At 46.2% G+C, this 20,841-nt stretch overlaps 1 protein-coding gene across 1 annotated transcript; it reads right to left on the bottom strand.

The window, feature by feature from the left end:
* Positions 1-824: 824 nt before the first annotated feature.
* On the bottom strand, positions 825-19,391 carry LOC134346117 (prostate stem cell antigen). The gene is made up of 3 exons (XM_063047416.1): positions 19,229-19,391; positions 5,473-5,577; positions 825-1,647 (listed from the first exon to the last, which is right to left on the bottom strand). The coding sequence occupies exons 1-3, from the start codon at positions 19,275-19,277 to the stop codon at positions 1,448-1,450; spliced, it is 354 nt and encodes a 117-aa protein (XP_062903486.1). The 5' UTR covers positions 19,278-19,391; the 3' UTR covers positions 825-1,447.
* Positions 19,392-20,841: the final 1,450 nt, after the last annotated feature.

The following is a 20,841-nucleotide window of genomic DNA, read 5'->3' as shown; positions in this document are numbered from 1 at the left end:
AGGCTGAGGGTAACAGACACCAACAGAATCAACAAACTCATTCGTAAGGCCAGTGATGTTGTGGGGATGGAACTGGACTCTCTGATGCTGGTGTCTGAAAAGAGGATGCTGTCCAAGTTGCATGCCATCTTGGACAATGTCTCCCATCCACTACATAATGTACTGGGTGGGCACAGGAGTACATTCAGCCAGAGACTCATTCCACCGAGATGCAGCACAGAGAGTCATAGGAAGTCATTCCTGCGTGTGGCCATCAAACTTTACAACTCCTCCCTTGGAGGGTCAGACACCCTGAGCCAGTAGGCTGGTCCTGGACTTATTTCCTGACATAATTTGCATATTACTATTTAATTATTTATGGTTTTATTACTATTTAATTATTTATGGTGCAACTGTAACAAAAACCAATTTCCCCCGGGATCAATAAAGTATGACTATGACTATCTTTCACCAATCAACTCCTCCCCCCTCCCAGTTTCAACTAGCACCTACCAGATTGTACTTCTTCCTCCCCTACCCCCACCTTCTTACTCAGACTTCTCTTCCTTTCTTACCTTGATGAAGAGTCTTGGACCAAAATGTTGACTGTAGAATGGGGTCAAGAAGGATAATATATCATCCATGATGGAATGGTGGAACAGAATCGATAGGCAGAATGGCCTAATTCTGCTTCTCTTTATTATGGTCTCACCAGAGTCATCGGGAGAACTTGCAAATTCCGCAGATGCCGCACCAGTGGTCAGTATTGCACTGAGCTGTGGGGCAGGGCAATGACTTTCAAAGCAGTAATAGATCTGCACATCCCATATAACCAACAAATTAAAACAGGCATTAGAATGAGGTTTAAAATGTTTTAATGGTCATTTTTAAATTTACACAAATCATTACAATTCATATTTTTATCATGAAAATCTGTCAACATTCATTTTGTTCCCAATATTTGACACCTTTTAAAGCAATCTACAAGTACCCATGGCTATTACACATTCAGATCAGCTATTCAGCATCATAGAAATGTGAATATTAAAAAAAAGCAATTGTTTGCACTGACAATTATACCACGCAGATTTGAAATCTCATTGTACTGTATAGAAAATTGTAAAAATGGAGTAAATGAGTAACAAGAATAAAAATGGGGATTGAAAGGGAATGAAAATTCAACATAGCAGGCCACGATTATCTGAATGATCACCACAAAGGATTAAAAGCTTCATTTATTTTGAAGCACAGTGTGGGCTTCTGAACACAGAATTCTTCCTTTAGTCTGACGATTGTACCCCTTAACACCTTATGCACCTCGACTAAGTACTAATCTGCCCCATTTATAGTAGGTAGCAGGATGCAAACAAAACAAAGAACAGACAAACTTCCTGCAAATGCTGCTGTTATTATGGACAACTGAATGTAACATGAAGGAATATTCGTCTTTTGAAGGAATAGCACTGAACTATTGGTATCCCACAAACCAGGCAAGAACCATGACGGGGATAGCCAGTATGGATAGTTGAGCTGCTGTGGCACCATTGCAGTTATCGAAGATACAACATTTCGTCTCAGCTTTAACCTCTACGCCTACATGTGTTTCAGTGACCGTTTGCCCACACTCTTGCAGATCTGTGCATCCAGAGGTATAGAAGGTTACTGGACCTGAAGAGGCAAAGGAAATGGATGAGTGGTCACGGTATCAGTAATGGAATCACGGGAAGGCTTGGGAGGTGGGGAAGTGGCAGAAGGAAGGTGATTGTGGGCTCACTTAGAATGGAGACAAATTCAATTTCCAAAAGAATTCTCCATTCCACTCTAACCCCAGATAGACACTGATGGTCTCCACATCAAGATGGCCATCCCCAACAAGGTTATTCTCTGTTCTCTTCTATGCATTTAGGACACAGAAGGAAGCCATTCAGCCCATTAAATGTATGCCAGTGCTACTGAGCAATCCTCTTCCCATGCTCTTCATTCCCCTATAACTTGTTCCTGTTTAGTGAAAATGAATCTCAGTGTAGTGTATGGTGCCAGATGCTCTTTGATAAAATACTTAGAATTCATACACTCCCTTAAGATTCAATAGACACCAAAAGGTATGTCAGCAGGTTAACCTACTGGTCCTTTCCTGTAGAAGGAAAGGAGAGTACCCTCGGACACAGGGAGAATGTGTAAAACCCAAGGTGGAGAGTATTTGAGATCACCATCGAACCCAGGTGGCTGGAGCAGAGACTACCTGCTGTCCGAACTCATGTTGAACAAACTTTGAAATATCATTACTGTCTATAGATGACAAGCAACATGTTAGGAACCTGTAATACCTTTCCTCATAGATTTCAAAAAAGAACAATGAACTGGGGATGTTTGACTCCATCACACTGAGCCCCATGGTGGGTGGTGGTGGGGTGGGGGGAAGAAGAGCACAGCATAGGAACCATTGTGCTGAACTAAACTAGTATTTAAATACACAATTCCTTCTCCCTACACAATATCCACATTGCTCCATTGTCTGCACATACACATGCCCATCTGAGAACCTCATAACTCAGGAAATTGATGGTGTTCTACAGGTTCTGTACTGGGACCTCTGTATTGGTGAACTATATAAATGACCTGAATGAAAATGGAGATGGGTGTGTTAGTAAGTGTGGAAATAATGCAGAGATTGGTGATGTTGTGGTAGTGTAGAAGACTGGTAAAAAATACAGTGGGGTATAGATAAATTGCCGATCTGGGCAGAGAAATGGCAGATGGAGTTTAACCTGGCCAAATGTGAATAAATGCACTTTGGTGGGTCTCATATAATGAGACAGTACACCATCAAGAGCAAGACCCTTAACAGTGTTTATAAGTGGAGGGATCTTGGGCTCCAAGTTCGTAGCTCCTCGAAAATGGCTACACTAATTGATGGGATGGATATGGCGGCTTGTGGAATGTTTGCTTTTATTAGATGAGGCACCCAGTTGAAAACCCAAGAATTTATGTTACAGATTTATAAAACTTCAGTTAGGCCACAGCTGGTCACCCCATTATAGGAAAGATGTCAATGCTTTGAAGAGGATGCCGAAGAAGTTTACCAGGATGCTACCTGTATTAGAGAGCATGTACTCTAACGAGAGGTTGGACAATCTTGTGTTGCTTTCTCTGGAGCAGCAGAGGTTGAAGGGAGGTCTGACATGTCATCTTGCTGTCTATCACCAGACAGCTGTCAATTTATATGGTAATGAACAGGGTGAACCAAAATCCTTCTCTCATCCACGCCCCACCTATCCTGAGCAAAATAGGCTTAGGTACAACCAACAGGACTTTAGATCAACATATTTCTCCTAAGGATAGTACAGGAAGGGAATGTAGGGGCAACAAATAGAGTGGATTGGTATTTGAGGATTGGAAAGAACTTGATGAGCACAAACCAGACCTCATTTTAATAGTAAAGTTACAAAATGGCCATAGCGCAGAAGGACATTTGGCCCATTGAGATTACCGCAGACCTTTCACCCAGTAGTGTCTGCATTAGATACATGTCATGGTCCGGTCCGAAGTCCGCATTCCGGTTCACGGTCCGGTCCGCAGACGCTGGATTCCGGGTCTTCCGGCTGTCCCTTGTTTCAGCTGGACTTAACCAACTGAAGGGACTTCAGTTGGACTTAAGTCCCTTGTTTCAGTTGGACTTAACCAGTTCAGTTTGACTTAACTGCTCATCTTGGGGCTGGGAATATAAGTGGCCCTGGGGTCGAGTGTGGTGGCTGGGGCATCTCATCATTCTCCTCTTGGAGCAACCAACCGGTGGAAGGCTAGTGCAGTCATCGAAATATGTTTTTGGCTGTTCCATAGCCCGCTGAGGTTACTGGCCGCCTCGAGTCTTGGAGCCACCCCAGACTTAGCTCCCTTCCTGTCCTTTGCCTCCGTCAGGTAAGCCAGGCCATTTGCTGTTACCCTGCGGTTGGTTCTGTCCCTCCCTGTCCTTGCCTCCATGGGGTGAAGTTCTGCATCCTGCCCAGGAGTTGCCTCGGAGTACCCTTGCCTCGTCACGTCTTCACTTGGTCTCCAGGAACCCAACCCTCGTAACGTCTTCACCTGGTCTCCAGGAACCCAACCCTCGTAACGTCTTCACCTGGTCTCCAGGAACCCAAGCCTTGTCACGACTTCGCCTGGTTTTGGGGTCGGAGCCCAAATCAAGACCCAGGTTCTGGGTCTTTGTCCAGTCTCTGGCTCGGAGTCCACACGCAGGCTCCTTGTTCCCAGTCCCTCGTCCTGGTCCTGCTCCCCTAGCCTAGTTTGTGTTGCCGTCCCTACTCCTAGTCTGCGTCCTGTCCCATCATTTAGTTTAGTCCATTCCTGTTCCTAGTATTTCAGTGTCTGTGCCTTGCATTTGGGTCCATTCCCAATGCCTCGTCACTGTTAAAATATGATGCTGAATTAAAGTAAATCTCTTCTGCCTGTAATTGATCAACTTCCCTCCATGACCGTGTCTAACTTCCTCAAACAGCGCTATGGTGTCTACTTCCACTATGACTCCTCACAGCCCACTCCTCGTTTTCAGAATACTTGCACCACACCTTTCTTTTGAACTTCATCCACCCCCCCCCACATTAAAATGTATGCTCTCCAGTATGACACATTTTATCTGTGCCTCTCAATCATACAAACTTGTGTCAGGTCTCCACTTAACCTCTTGTGTGCAGAGAGAACAACACAAATTTGTCCAAACGTTCCTTATAGCACCTCTCTAATCCTGGCAGCATCCTGGTGAACCTCTTCTGCACAGAATAGCTGACGTGGAAAGAAGTGGGAGGAAAATGGGTGTACTATAAACTCCATGTCATCGGGGGAGCGGAGACTGGGGCAGAACATCTTGCAGTGGAGGCCAGGGAAGTAGTTCATGGTATTGCAGAGAAAAAACTATCCACTGAGATCCGTAAACATCAACCGACTGTAAAGTGACATGATTAACTCTCCTTAGTCGCTACCCAGGAACATCGAGACAGGCGCAAATTTGACTGGGTATCAATGGAAGTCACTGTGCAAGTGGACATGTGACCTGCAAGAGAACTCCTAGAAGCATGGTTTTCCATGAACTATTCTGTAATCAAACACATGGACCTTGATCCTATTTATGAGATATTGCAGGCAAACTTCTAGACCACTAAACACAAAGTTCCCCACACAACCAATCAGTGACAAGATTTCCTTCTCACATCACAAATGAGTTTCCAAAAAGGTGACCAATTAGCAATTGATAGGTACCTAGAGTCTAAGTATATGGAGGACCCACCACAATTAACGGAGCGCTGACGATGTCTCCTCGTATGGTGACGAAATGTTTGCAAGTAAATTCCCAAGATCATAGAACAACTCAACCCAACCATCAACCACCTGAGCTACACATTTTCCAAATTATTTCCAACCCTTCCAGCCCAGTCTGGATGTGCCGAATGGTCTGCTCTGCCTCCCAATTCTAAGAAAGTTCTTCTAAAAGCACCTTACCTACGGTGGCACGTCTGGAGAAACAGACTTGAAGAGGTTTGCAGGTTTCCTTGAAGAAACACAGAGATGGACTGATGGTGCAACGGAAACACTCCAAGGCAGTACCTACAGCATCAAGAAAATTGAAAAATTAAAAATCCAATACAGAGTCAATTTTCATAATGTAAAGACAGATCAAAAACTACTCAATGCCAATGTTCCTGTTCCAGAAGTTTATACCAATCAAGATTTGTTTTGGCTTTCCATGAGCCCGATTATTTTTTGGTTCTGTCTAGGTTCCTGGAGGCTTGGGAGCACCAGCCCATCTTAGAAGAGCCAGACTTCTCTTTTCAAGTGACACTGTGTCAATTCCCTACATGTTGTCAGTCTTGCCACAGTTTCTACTTTGAAATTCATTGCCTCAATCTCCAATTTACAGACAGACGATTCTTTAAAGAAAAAAAAAGCAGAAGTCTTTTTAGAAAAGAGGGCAATAGGATTCAAGAAATCTATCAATTCTGGAAGAGTTTGTTTACACAGTATGGTCAGTAATTGATGACACATCAAGGCCAATCCATGTACATACACTTGTCAGGAAATAAATCCATTTGGACATTTAAAGAACCATCCATTTGGATTATGGAAATCCTACGGTGTCCCAAGATTACAATTTGAGTGTTGTGGGCATGCTATGTTGATGCCTTTCATTTCCAGCCCCGATGAAGGGTCTTGGTCTGAAAAGTAGACTGTTAATTCCCCTCCATAGATGCTACTTGACCCGTTGAGCTGCTCCAGCATTTTATGTGTTGTTTATGTTTACTTCATGTCTTTCTTGTGAATTTGTGTATCCAATGCTACGTGCTTGTCATGCAGCTGCAAGCAAGTTGTCATGGTCACATGCACAAGTACATGTATGCACAGGTGCAAACATAATGTTGACTTAATTTCTCCCACCCACCCCACCATGTACTCCCAGTTCCGATAAAACCTCCAGATGAAACATCCACAATTCCCTTCCACTCCCCTACAGATGTCACCTGCCTGACCCACTGGATTCCCTCTGGTGGGAATGTTTCAGAAAGACTTGGAGCAAATGCTCCACAGAAAGCTTCACTTAATTCAAATTAACCCAAAATGTAAAAGGTTCACCTACAACTTCTAGTTCTAATCTCGACCAACCTCAGTGCAAAGAGTTTGTTTGCATTTACCCTATCTATAGCCATCATTATTTAATCTTTGAATTTACAAGCTAAGCAATAATATAATGCAGAGTGAATAGTACACCATGCAGATAGGGTGAAACGGCCCTATCCTTCTGCATTTTCCCCATAAGTTTTGACACCCTCATTTATCAAGAACCCATCAACCTCTGCTTTAGATATACCCAATGACTTGGCCTCCACAGCCATCTGTGGCAATTAATTCCACAGATATACCTCTTCTGGCTAAAGAATTTCCTCCTCATCTCATTCTAAACTCTAGTGAGTACAGGCCTAAAGCTATCAACCGCTCGTCATACATTACTGGACGATAGGCTCATGGTTTACAACAGTAGCTGCGTCTCTCTCTCCATGACTATATCAAAATGTCAAATGCACATTTTGAATCTTGCTCAAGAAACACAATAGCATAGTAGTCCAAGCAACACACATCAAAGTTGCTGGTGAACGCAGCAGGCCAGGCAGCATCTCTAGGAAGAGGTACAGTCGACGTTTCAAGCCGAGACCCTTCGTCAGGACGCTTTCTTACTAACTCTTCCTTCAGTTAGTCCTGACGAAGGGTCTCAGCCTGAAACGTCGACTGTACCTCTTCCTAGAGATGCTACCTGGCCTGCTGCGTTCACCAGCAACTTTGATGTGTGTTGCTTGAATTTCCAGCATCTGCAGAATTCCTGTTGTTTGCATTTTTAAATTCTGAAGGAAGGCAGTTTTTAAAAAAACTTCTTCGAGTACAAGAAGAACGAGACTATGCAGGCGCGTGATGTCGACAGGACAGCGCAGAAATTTTACAGCAAGCAGCGGAGTGAGTGACAGCAGAGTGTAGGGCTTTGGCTCAATGGGCTTAGGCGGTAACAGGAAGAGGCGAGAGCGAGGCACCAACTCTTTTTTACCCCTTATACGTACTCCTGCAGCTGAGAATGTGCCAGTTGGCAGCATTCTGCTGCGGACATCTCGACTGGTAGACCAAGTTTCGGGCCGACCAAAGGGCATCCTTCACCAAATTGATGATCTGCCAGCAGCTCCTGATTTTTATCTCCATGCGCGTCCCCGGGAACAGCCTAGAGATCAGAAAGTACTGAGGCGAGTATGGAGGGAACTGAATCTGAGGGTGTGTATCTGTGCATTAGGTATGTAAAATCTTGTTGCACTATTACAGATTGTTGGGTATGATGTTGTGGTCATCACTGAATCGTGGCTGGAATGCTTGTGGTTGGGAGCTAAATGTCCGCGGGCACATCGGTCACCCGGACCAGATGAAGTGCACCCTAGGGTTCTGAAAGAGGCAGTGTTAGAAATTGTAGAGGGATTAGCAATGATCTTATAGAAATCATTGGACTCTGGCATGGTACCAGAGGACTGAAAAATTGCAAATGTCACTCCATTCTTTAAGAAAGGAGGAAGGCATCAGAAAGGAAAGTGTAGACCAGTTTGCCTGACCTCAGTGGCTGGAGGATGTTAGAGTCAATTGTTCAGGATGAGGTTATGGAGTACTTGGTGACACACAACAAAGTCGGCATGGTTTCCTGAAGGGAAAATCTTACCTGATGAACCTTTTGGAATTCTTTAACATGATTACAAGTACGTTTGTAGAATAAATAAAAAGAATGCAGTGGATGTTGTATATTTGGACTTTCAGAAGGCCATTGGCATGGTGCCACACACGAGGCTGCTTACCAAGTTATGAGCCCATGTTATTACAGGAAATTTACTGGCATGATTAGAGCATCGCCTGATTGGTTGGAGGCAGCATGTGGAAAAAAAAAGGATCCTTTTCTGGTTGGCTGCCAGTGACTAGTGGTGTTCCACAGGGATTGCTGTTGGTACTGTTTCTTTTTATGTTGTGTAATGCCCTGGTTCATATTTTTTTCTCTGTTATGCTGTCCTGTTCTGTGCAAGCTGCTTGTTTGTGTAACTGTTGAAGATAAGAGATAGGAGAATTGTATCACATCCAATTAAAATGGCCGGATTAATGGGAGATTAGGGACAGTAAGGCTGGGCTTGGGGCGCTTGTTGAGAGAGACACTGGAGAGAAGAGGTCATAGGAGTCGACCCACGGTGAGATCAAAGGAGGATCGGTGAACGGGAAACCGTGAGCTCCACTTGTGCATATTGGACTTTTTCATTAAAATCGGTCCTTTACTTGTTTTGCTTTTTCTTGACTAACTCTTTAGTCAAATCAAGAATTATAAAGATAAATCTTTTAGCTGTATGCAGTGCACTCTCTGTTATTTCATAGTACTTATTTGTAACAAGGTAACGAATCACACAGCATCCGCACAAATGGGGTTTTGGGGACCTTGCGCTTCAATCTCACATGTTTGGTGGGAATCGAGATAGTCTTCCCTAAACTTACGCAGCCAACGGAACTAGAGTGTTTCACTGTATATCAATGATTCAGATGATGGAATAAACGGCTTGTTGCCAAGTTTGCAGATGACATGAAGATTGGTGGAGGGGCAGGTAGTGTTAAGGAAATGGGTAGGCTGCAGAAGGAGAGACAGATTAGGAGAATAGGCAAGAAAGTGGCAAATGAAATACAATGTATGGTCATGCACATTGGTAGTAGAAATAAATGTGCAGACTATTTACTAACCACAGAGTAAACCTAAAACTTGGGGACACAAAGGGACATGGGAGTCCTTGTGCAGAATATCCTACAGGTTAACTTGTAGGTTGGGTCGGTGGTGAGGAAGGCAAATGCAATGTTAGCATTCATTTCAAGAGGTCTAGAATACAAGAGCAGGGATATGATGCTGAGGCTTTATAAGGCACTGGTGAGGAATCACCTTGAGTATTGTAAAAGTTTTGGGTTCCTCATCCAAGAAAAGACGTGCTGACATTGGAAAGGGTTCAGAGGAAGTTCACAAGAATGATTCTGGGAATCAAAAGGTTATCATATGAGGAATGTTTGATGGCTCTCGGTCAGTACTCACTGGAATTTAGAAGGATGGGGGGTGGATCTCATTGAAGCCTTTCAAATTTTGAAAGGCCTAGACAGAGTCGATATGAAAAGGATGCTTCCCATGGTGGGAGAGTCCAGAACAAGAAGGCAGGGCCTCAGGATAGAGGGGAGTCCATTCAAAACAGAGATGCAGAGAAATTTCTTTCACCAGGTGGTTAATTTGTGGAATTTGTTACCACGGGCAGCTGTAGCGGCCACGTCATTGGATGTATTTAAGGGAGATATTGATAGGTTCTTGATTGGCCATGGCATCAAAGGTTATGGAGAGAAGGCAGGAGAATGGTGTTGAGGACGGGAAAAAAGCATCACGCTGACTTAATTGGACAAAAGGCCTAATTCTTCTCCTATGTTTTATGGTCTTATGAACTGAAGTAAAGGTGAGGGAGTGCAAAGAATCTTACAAGAGAAAGCTGCAGTACAACCTCCAGCAGAATAGCATAAGGGATGCGTGGTCGGTCATGAAGCAGATCACTGGCTTCAAGGTTAAGGAAAGGAAGATCGAGGGCTGCCTGGATAGGGCCAATGAATTGAACATGTTATTCAGCAGGTTCAGCATGGGACCTCCTGATGTCCCTAACTTGCCCAAACCACATACCCTGTCATAAGGGGGGCACTGGGAGCGGACCCAAATGCAAGGCACAGCCACTGAGGTACAAGGAACAGGACTAGGTGAAACAAGAAAGCAAGGGAAGTGGGAAGGAAGGACACTGGACATGACAGGGCAGAGTCTGAGGCAGGGCTCCAGACGAGGCAACAGAAGGCAGGGGAAGGGATACAGACAGGGGGTATGGACAGGAGCAATCCAGCAGCCAGAGGCTGAATCCCGAAGCTATTTATGAAGCCAGCCCAAATGAGAATCAGCTGCCTCAACAGAAACTGAGGAAAACCGGAAAACCTGGAATAAGGAAAATGGACCGGACCGTGAACCGGAATGCGGATTTCACAGACCAGATGATGACACACCCTCCCTGCCCCCGAAGCCTTTGCCATCCATCTCTCCCTTCCCTCTGGTGAGTGGTTGTGTTCCAAACTCCCCCAGCTTCAGAGTATCTTGCCTCCATGGGGATGACCACCCTCCCCCACCTGTGACTGCAGGTCAGGTTAAAGGACAGCTGGAGAGACTACATCAAGGCAAGGCTTCTAGACCGGACTGCATCACCCCAGGGTACTAAAGCCCTGTGCAAGACAGCTGTCTGGTATTTTGTAGCACCTTTACAATCTGAGACAGAATCAGGAAAAGATACCGGTGCTATGGAAGACTTCCTGCTTGATGCCTGATCCGAAGAAGGTGACTCAATCTGGACTTAATGACTACAGACCAATTGCCCTCACATCTCATGTGATGAAAGTGCTGGAGAGGCTGGCTATGAGGTGAGATCTTGAGGTCACAGGTGAGATCTTTGTTGGACCCTTAACAGTTTACCTACCAAACTCGTGGGAGTGGATAGTGCCATCGTCTACCTAGTTCAGAGAGCTCACTGCCACCTGGATGATGCCTGTGGCACTGTGAGAATCACATTTTTTGATTTCTCTTGTGCCTTCAATACAATCAAGCCACTTCTTCTGAGCAAGAAGCTGCAAAGGGTAGGCGTAGACAAATCCATTTTCTCGTGGTTACTGACAACCTGACATACAGATCCCAGTTTGTACGGCTGGGTTGTTTTCTGTCTGAGATGGTGGTGAGTGACACTAGAGTGCCACAATGTCTCCGTTTCTGTCCACACCTTAGATGTTGAGTACAATTAGATTAGATTATGAGGACACGGAGTCCTCTTTTATTGTCATTTAGTAATGCATGCATTAAGAAATGATACAATATTCTGAGTCTTGTCACTTGCAGAAGTTCTCTGATGATTCTGCAGTGCTTGGGTGTATCAGAGATGGGCAAGAGTCGGAATACAGAGGAGAGTGGACAAGTTTGTGGAGTGGCGCAGGAGGAATCACCTGCTGCTGAATGTGGCCAAAACCAGGGAGATGATGATTGATTTTAGGAGGAAGAGGACTGTGATGAGTTCTGTATACATTCTGGGCGAAGAAGACGCAGTGGTGGAGGAGTAGAAATACTCGATTGTTCACCTCGGCAGCAGACTTGATTGAAAAACCAACACCAAGAACTGAGTTGCATTGAATTGACTTCATTAATTAAATCCTTTACATACATGAGGAGTAAAAATCTTTATTTAACATCTCCACCTGAATGTGCAATTTATAGTCATTTGTAATAAATAGTATATACAGTAAGATATACAACAGAACAGTCAACATAGCTTAGAAATACAATTGTGTCAGTGTGAATTAATCAATCTGATGGTCTGGTGGAAGAAGCACCCCGGGAGCCTGTTGGTCCTGGTTTTTATGCTGTGCTACCGTTTTTCAGATGGTAGCAGCTGAAGGAGTTTGTGGTTGGGGTGACCTGGGTCCCAAATGATCCTTTGGGCCCTTTTTATGCACCTGTTGCTGCAGATGTCCTGAATAGTGGGAAGTTCACATCTACAGATGCCTTGGGCTGACAGCACCACTCTCTGCAGACTTCTGCAATTGAGGGAAGTACAGTTCCTGTATCAGGCAGTTTCTAGAGCCAGTCAGGATGCTCTCAATTGTGCCCCTGTAGAAAGGCCTTAGGATTTGCAGTCATGCCAAACTTCTTCAACCAAGGTGAAAGAGTTGCTGTTGTTCTTTTTTCACCACACAGCCGGTATGCACAGACAAATTGAGATCCTCGGTGATGTGTATACCAAGGAATTTAAAGCTGTTCACCCTCTCAACCCCAGATCCATTGATGTCAATAGGGGTTAGCCTGTCTCCATTCCTCCTGTTGCCCACAACAGGCTCCTTTGGTTTTGCGACATTGAGGGAGAGGTTGTTTTCTTGACACCACTGTAGGCTGCCTTGTTGTTATATGAGATAAGGCCAATCAATGTAGTATCATTTATAAATTTAATTTGCAGATTGGAGCTGTGGGTGGGGATACAATCATGTTTATACAGAGAGTAAAGGAAGGGGCTTAGTACACAGCCCTGAGGGGCACCTGTGTGGAGGGTCAGAGGGGTAGAGGTGAGGGAGTCCACTCTTACCACCTGCCAGCAATCTGACAGGAAGTCCAGGATCCAGCTGCACAAGGCAGGGTGAAGGCCGAGGTCTCTGAGCTTCTTGTCAAGCCTGGAGGGAATTATGGTCTTGAATGTTGAACTGTAGTCCAAGAACAGCATTCTCACATAAGCATCCCTCTTCTCCAGATGTGTAAGGATGGCGTGTAGAGTGGTAGCAAGCTGCAGATATAGTCCTTGACCAGCCTCTCAAAACACTTGTTTATTATTGAGGTGAGTGCGACAGGACGCCAGTCGTTCAGACATGTTACCTTGGTCTTTTAGGTACAGGGACAATGGTGGATGTTTTGAAGCTGGAGGGCACTGTACACTGGCAGAGGAAGAGATTAAAAATATCCGGAGACACACCCACTAGTTGTGCCACGCACATTCTGACTACCCACCCTGGGATGTCGTCTGCTCCTACAGCGTTGCGGCTGACCACTCACTGGAAACTGCTGCTTACTTCAGCCTCAGAGATGACCAAGGTGCGGGTCGCATTGGCGGCTCTCCTCGGGGCCTCAGTGTTGGCGCCATCGAACCGAGCGTAAAAAGGACTTAGCTTATCTGAGAGTCAAAAAGGTCTACACAGCAGCTCCAGGTACTCCAGATCCGGGGAACAAAAGGAATTGAGGGCATGCACATTCCGGAGGTCGCACCAAGTATTAGTGACCATGAAGCATACCCCAACTTCTTTACTCTTCCCAGAGAGGATTTTCGACCTGTCAGCGCGGAACAGAGAGAATACAAAGGGTTCGATGGCATGATTGGGTATCTTCTCCGTCAACCAGGTCTCCACGAAGCACAAAACTTTACATTCCTTTGTTTCCCGCGGATCTGAGATTCTGACCTTCAGTTCGCACAGCTTGTTGTCCAGGTTAGACAGCTAACCTAATGTTAGGGAGCGGCGGCTGATTAGCACACTGTCTCCACCTCACCAGGGCGCCAGCCTTTTTCCCTCGCCTCCGGCACCACTTCCGAGCTAGCGGCGGTGTAATAAATGAGCCTCCCATGGATTGTGTAAGCAGGGTTTCCCAGAGTAGAAAAACAGTATGTTGTGGGAGATGTATTCCTTTTTTAAAGAAAGGGGCTTCCCTTCCTCCACTATCAACTCTGCTCTCAAACACATCTCCCCCATTTCACGTACAACTGCTCTCACTCCATCCTCCCGCGACCCCACCAGGAATAGGGTTCCCCTGGTCCTCACCTACCACCCCACCAGCCTCCGGGTCCAACATATTATTCTCCGTAACTTCCGCCACCTCCAACGGGATCCCACCACTAAGCACATCTTTCCTTCCCCCCCTCTGCATTCCGCAGGGATCGCTCCCTACGCAACTCCCTTGTCCATTCGTTCCCCCCCATCCCTCCCCACTGATCTCCCTCCTGGCACTTATCCATGTAAGCGGAACAAGTGCTACACATGCCCTTACACTTCCGCCCTTATCACCATTCAGGGCCACAAACAGTCCTTCCAGGTGAGGCAACACTTCACCTGTGAGTATGCTGGGGTGATATACTGTGTCCGGTGCTCCCAATGTGGCCTTTTATATATTGGTGAGACCCGACGCAGACTGGGAGACCGCTTTGCTGAACATCTACGCTCTGTCCGCCAGAGAAAGCAGGATCTCCCAGTGGACACACATTTTAATTCCACATCCCATTCTGATATGTCTATCCACAGCCTCCTCTACTGTAAAGATGAAGCCACACTCAGGTTGGAGGAACAACACCTTATATTCCGTCTGGGTAGCGTCCAACCTGATGGCACGAACATTGACTTCTCTAACTTCCGCTAATGCCCCACCTCCCCCTCGTACCCCATCCGTTATTTATGTTTATACACACATTCTCTCTCTCTCTCCTTTTTCTCCCTCTGTCCCTCTGACTATACCCCGTACCCATCCTCTGGGTCCCCACCCCCCTTGTCTTTCTTCCCGGACCTCCTGTCCCATGATCCTCTCGTACCCCTTTTGCCTATCACCTGCAAACAACAGGAATTCTGCAGATGCTGGAAATTCAAGCAACACACATCAAAGTTGCTGGTGAACGCAGCAGGCCAGGCAGCATCTATAGGAAGAGGCGCAGTCGACGTTTCAGGCCGAGACCCTTCGTCAGGACTAACTGAAGGAAGAGTGAGTAAGGGATTTGAAAGCTGGAGGGGGAGGGGGAGATGCAAAATGATAGGAGAAGACAGGAGGGGGAGGGATAGAGCCGAGAGCTGGACAGGTGATAGGCAAAAGGGGATACGAGAGGATCGTGGGACAGGAGGTCCGGGAAGAAAGACGGGGGGGGTGACCCAGAGGATGGGCAAGAGGTATATTCAGAGGGACAGAGGGAGAAAAAGGAGAGTGAGAGAAAGAATGTGTGCATAAAAATGAGTAACAGCTGGGGTACGAGGGGGAGGTGGGGCCTAGCGGAAGTTAGAGAAGTCAATGTTCATGCCATCAGGTTGGAGGCTACCCAGACGGAATATAAGGTGTTGTTCCTCCAACCTGAGTGTGGCTTCATCTTTACAGTAGAGGAGGCCGTGGATAGACATGTCAGAATGGGAATGGGATGTGGAATTAAAATGTGTGGCCACTGGGAGATCCTGCTTTCTCTGGCGGACAGAGCGTAGATGTTCAGCAAAGCGGTCTCCCAGTCTGCGTTGGGTCTCACCAATATATAAAAGGCCACATCGGGAGCACCGGACGCAGTATATCACCCCAGTCGACTCACAGGTGAAGTGATGCCTCACCTGGAAGGACTGTTTGGGGCCCTGAATGGTGGTAAGGGAGGAAGTGTAAGGGCACGTGTAGCACTTGTTCCGCTTACACGGATAAGTGCCAGGAGGGAGATCAGTGGGGAGGAATGAGGGGGACGAATGGACAAGGGAGTTGTGTAGGGAGCGATCCCTGCGGAATGCAGAGAGAGGGGGGGAGGGAAAGATGTGCTTAGTGGTGGGATCCCGTTGGAGGTGGCGGAAGTTACGGAGAAGTTACGGGATCCCACCACTAAGCACATCTTTCCCTCCCCCCCCTCTCTGCATTCCGCAGGGATCGCTCCCTACACAACTCCCTTGTCCATTCGTCCCCCTCATTCCTCCCCACTGATCTCCCTCCTGGCACTTATCCGTGTAAGCGGAACAAGTGCTACACGTGCCCTTACACTTCCTCCCTTACCACCATTCAGGGCCCCAAACAGTCCTTCCAGATGAGGCATCACTTCACCTGTGAGTCGACTGGGGTGATATACTGCGTCCGGTGCTCCCGATGTGGCCTTTTATATATTGGTGAGACCCGACGCAGACTGGGAGACCGCTTTGCTGAACATCTACGCTCTGTCCGCCAGAGAAAGCAGGATCTCCCAGTGGCCACACATTTTAATTCCACATCCCATTCCCATTCTGACATGTCTATCCACGGCCTCCTCTACTGTAAAGATGAAGCCACACTCAGGTTGGAGGAACAACACCTTATATTCCGTCTGGGTAGCCTCCAACCTGATGGCATGAACATTGACTTCTCTAACTTCCGCTAGGCCCCACCTCCCCCTCGTACCCCAGCTGTTACTCATTTTTATGCACACATTCTTTCTCTCACTCTCCTTTTTCTCCCTCTGTCCCTCTGAATATACCTCTTGCCCATCCTCTGGGTCACCCCCCCCCCGTCTTTCTTCCCGGACCTCCTGTCCCACGATCCTCTCGTATCCCCTTTTGCCTATCACCTGTCCAGCTCTTGGCTCCATCCCTCCCCCTCCTGTCTTCTTCTATCATTTTGCATCTCCCCCTCCCCCTCCAGCTTTCAAATCTCTTACTCACTCTTCCTTCAGTTAGTCCTGACGAAGGGTCTCGGCCTGAAACGTCGACTGCGCCTCTTCCTATAGATGCTGCCTGGCCTGCTGCGTTCACCAGCAACTTTGATGTGTGTTGCTTGAATTTCCAGCATCTGCAGAATTCCTGTTGTTTGTTGTGGGTAAATGCCGTCTTCCCGATGTTCAGAATATTCAGTCGATCATACCTAATGTTGTAGCGATATGCTACATACAGAGCTAGAAATAACGTCACGCAGACTGTAAGTTGCACTCGAGACAAGTTTATTCCAACTTCGCGGCACTGGATTTTCCGCATTCCGTTCCCGCCCTCTCCGGGCGGAAATGACGTCAGAGGTGCATTCCCGCGCGCGGGCTTTCTCCCCTTGCTGGTGAAGAAGGCGGCCTGGCGCCATTTTGTGAGCCTGCCCAGAAAGTGGGTCGCCACAGTGTGACTATTATCTTCTTGAACAAGAAATGCGAAAGAAATTGTAGAAATTAGCAGTACACTGTAATGTTGGTACGGAGCTCAGAACACAAGGAGGGGATGAGCAGGTTCTAATTTGTAAGCAAGCTGAGAATCTATGTGTGCAGCAAGATGTTGGATATCTTTTACCAGCCCGTTGTAACACGTGCAGTCTTTGCGACTTTATGTTGCGGAGGCAGTATAGAACCATAGAACACTACAGCACAGAAAACAGGCCATTCGGCCCTTCTAGTCTGCTGAAACTTTATTCCGCTATTACCATTGACCTGCACCCAGTCCAAAACCCTCCAGACCTCTCCCATCCATGTATCTATCCAATTTATTCTTAAAACTTAAGAGTGAGCCCGCATTTACCACGTCAGATGGCAGCTGGTTCCACACTCCCACCGCTCTCTGAGTGAAGAAGTTCCCCCTAAATAAACTCATCAAAAAGGCTGGATCCGCCCTTGGCTGCAACCCGGACTCTTCTGAGTTAGTGGTGGAGAGGATGTCACTAAACAAACTTATCCATCATGGACAATCAGGCACACCTTCTCTCTGCAGGACCTACTGAATAAGCAACGGAGCGAAACAGGCTCACTCAGCTCTGCTGTCACAAGGATCATTACAGGAAATCTTTCCTACCAAATACAAAGTACAACAGCTAGGTTGGGAGGGGGGGGGTCACATATCATAGTACAATAATCACTGTTTTATTATTTTGTACATTATTGCGCACACTATTGCATATTGGTAAATTATTTTTCTGCATATTATTATTCCGTACTTTATTAGGTAGTTTTATTCTTATTTATTGTTGTTGCTAAGTGTGTTTTTAAATGTTGCTTCTGTAATGAAATAACTTCCCACTCAGGATCAAAGTATTATTATTAAGATCTGACTGTATCCGAATAAATATCTTTGCTGGGAAAAGAAAGCGTGTTGGAAGGAGAGGGGAGTCATGAGATCCCAGAATGCTTGCTGGAGCTAAATCAAGGAAAGCTGTTCCCCTGCCTTCTCCTCAGACACCAACAAAACCTGCAAGTTTGAAGCACCCCGTGCGACACCCCCAACCCACCACTACCACCACACACACGCAACCACAGAAAGAAACGGTAACATTTTTGTACACTCATCATGGGTTCGAACCAATCCCAAATCCAGGTCACAACTTTGAAAAACTGCAAAATCAGGATATTTCAATACTTTTTGAGACACAGGTTACAATCGAAAACGAGCTTGAAGTTTTTTTTAAAATCACGTCTTATCGGATTGATTGGGGTGGATGGAAATAATAAAAAATCTTTTGATATTTTTATGGCATAAAAAGCAGCTCATAACTCTTGAAGTAGCTCTAACATAGGATTTTAATGCCAGAAATGCATAAGAAATAAATTAAGCATTTATTATATTCCAGAATTAGTGTGTACGGGGTCTCTTTGTATGTTAAATTTAAAATGGCTTCTTTGTTATGTTAATCTTTTAAATTGCTGCGTATGTGGATTAAAATGGCTTCTATGTTAAATGCTGAGAAAGTCTCCAGCTAGATATTTGCCTGGGTTTACACAGATAGCAGGGTGCTATTAGCCAATCGGTATTCATGTTATCATTTCTTGGGGTAATAATGCTGTCTCATATGAATGGGAACGGGGGTTTTTGGGGGGAGTCGGAGGAGAGACGGAGAGGACGGCAGACGTGCGAAAAGGCGCCGGTTGATCACTTCGGGTGGTCCCGAGCCGTGAGTCGACAGGGTCCAGGTGGTCGCCGGGCCACTAAGAAGGGAGAGGTGTCGGGAAACTTAGGAGAGGCTCAGCGGGGGAACGGACTGGAGTCTCGGGAGAAACAGGTTCCCAGAAAGCAGCCATGGAACCCCCGAAAGCACAAGCCCTTATTCCGGATGGACCGGTGGGACCCCGTTCCAGCGTGTCCCTACGGATAGAGGGAATCTCTACAAGAGCCATCCTTGACACCGGATCGCAGGTTACCTTACTGTACCGGTCGTTCTGCAACAAATATCTGAAGCATTTGCCAGTAACCCCGTTTAATGCACTGGAGATTTGGGGAATAAGTGACGGTGATTACCCGTACGATGGGTACCTGTCAGTGAGATTGGAATTCTCAGGGGGCGATGTGGGAGTGTCGGAAGCCCTTCAGACCTTGATCACAAAATATTTTACCTTACAACAAGGAAACAACCTCCAGAGTAAAAAAAAGAAAACGGATTGAAAGCTTGAAATAACAAAAGTCTTACCTGGGACAACGAAATAGGCAAGAAGTACTGAGAGGAATAAAATCTTCATATTGTCCTATTCAGAGTAATAACAACGAGCACGTTCACTTGCAACAGCCTTTGCCAACCCTCTCCTTAATAGTGCCTGGATGACTTCGACCCAGTATGTTTATATACGCAACAGAATCACCTCTTTCCTTTCTGCAAGGGTGTTGCTTGCACAAGAACGGAAGCAGCACATCCCAGATAGATATCAGACGTGAAACTTAAGTCCACTTCCTCTCGTTAAATTTTTGACTTTGGATCCGCTAAGCAATCACTGCATTTTATGTCAGAATTTCCAGAACACTGTCGATAGTGTTAAAAATATACAGTCAAACCCCCTTTTTTGTTCGGCCTCTCACTAGCACTCGGGTGTACCAAGAGTTTGCAAACATGCTATTTTTAACCTCCTACTGGGTATTTGAAGTGAATTGAATTGACTTTATTGACATGCTTCACATACACGCGGAGTAAAAATCTTTACGTAACGTCTCCATCTAAATGTGCAATCAGAGTATTTAATTATAATTTATAATAATTAGAACAGTCAATGTAATTTGGAGTACACTCAAGTCGGCGTGAGTTAATTAGTCCGATGGCCTGGTGGAAGAAGCTGTCCCGGAGCCTGTCGGTCCTGACTTTTATGCTGCGGTCCCGCTTCCCGGATGGTAGCAGCTGGAATAGATTGTGTTTGGGTCCCAGTGATCCTACGGGCCCTTTTTACGCACCTGTCCTTGCAAATGTCCTGAATTATGGGAAGTTCACAACTACAGATGCGCTGGGCTGTCCGCACCGCTCTCTGCGGCGTCCTGCGATTAAGGGAGGTACAGTTCCCATACCAGGCAGTGATGCAGCCAGTCAGGATACTTTCAATTGTGCCCCTGTAGAAAGTTCTTAGGATTTGGGAGCCCATACCAAACTTCTGAGGTGAAAGAGGCGCTGTTGTGCCTTTTTCACCACACAGCTGGGGTGCACAGACCACGTGAGGTCCTCGGTGATGTGGATGCTGAGGAACCTGAAGCTGTTTACCCTCTCAACCCCAGATCCACTGATGTCAATAGGGGTTAGGCCGTCTATATTCCTCTTGTAATCTACAACTAGTTCCTTTCTTTTTGCGACATTGATGGAGAAGTTGTTTTCTTGACACCACAGTATCAGAGAGATGACTGCTTCCCTGTAGGCTACCTCGTTATTACTTGAGTTAAGGCCAATCGATGTAGTGTCGTCGGCAAATTTAATTAGCAGATTGGAGCTGTGGGTGGCAATACAGGCATCGGTATACAGGGATTAAAGCAGGGGACTCAATACGCAGTCCTGAGGGGCTCCTGTATTGAGAAACAGAGGGTTGGAGGTGAGAGAGTCAAGAATCCAGTTGCAAAAGGCAGGGTCAAGGCCGGGATCTCTGAGCTTCTTGTCGAGCCTGGGTGGAACTATGGTGTTGAATGCTGAACTGTAGTCCAAGAACAGCATTCTCACATAAGCATCCTTCTTCTTCAGATGTGTAAGGACGGTATGTAGAGTAGTGGCTGCAGTTGGACAAAAGAACCGTACTTCATAGACACAACAGATTCGGCAGATGCTGGAAATGCAGA

The sequence above is a fragment of the Mobula hypostoma genome, chromosome 5 (genome assembly GCF_963921235.1).
Source record: "Mobula hypostoma chromosome 5, sMobHyp1.1, whole genome shotgun sequence".
In the NCBI taxonomy this organism is placed as follows: domain Eukaryota; kingdom Metazoa; phylum Chordata; class Chondrichthyes; order Myliobatiformes; family Myliobatidae; genus Mobula; species Mobula hypostoma.
Note: the sequence above shows the minus strand (reverse complement) of the source record. Positions and strands in the feature narration are given on the sequence as shown.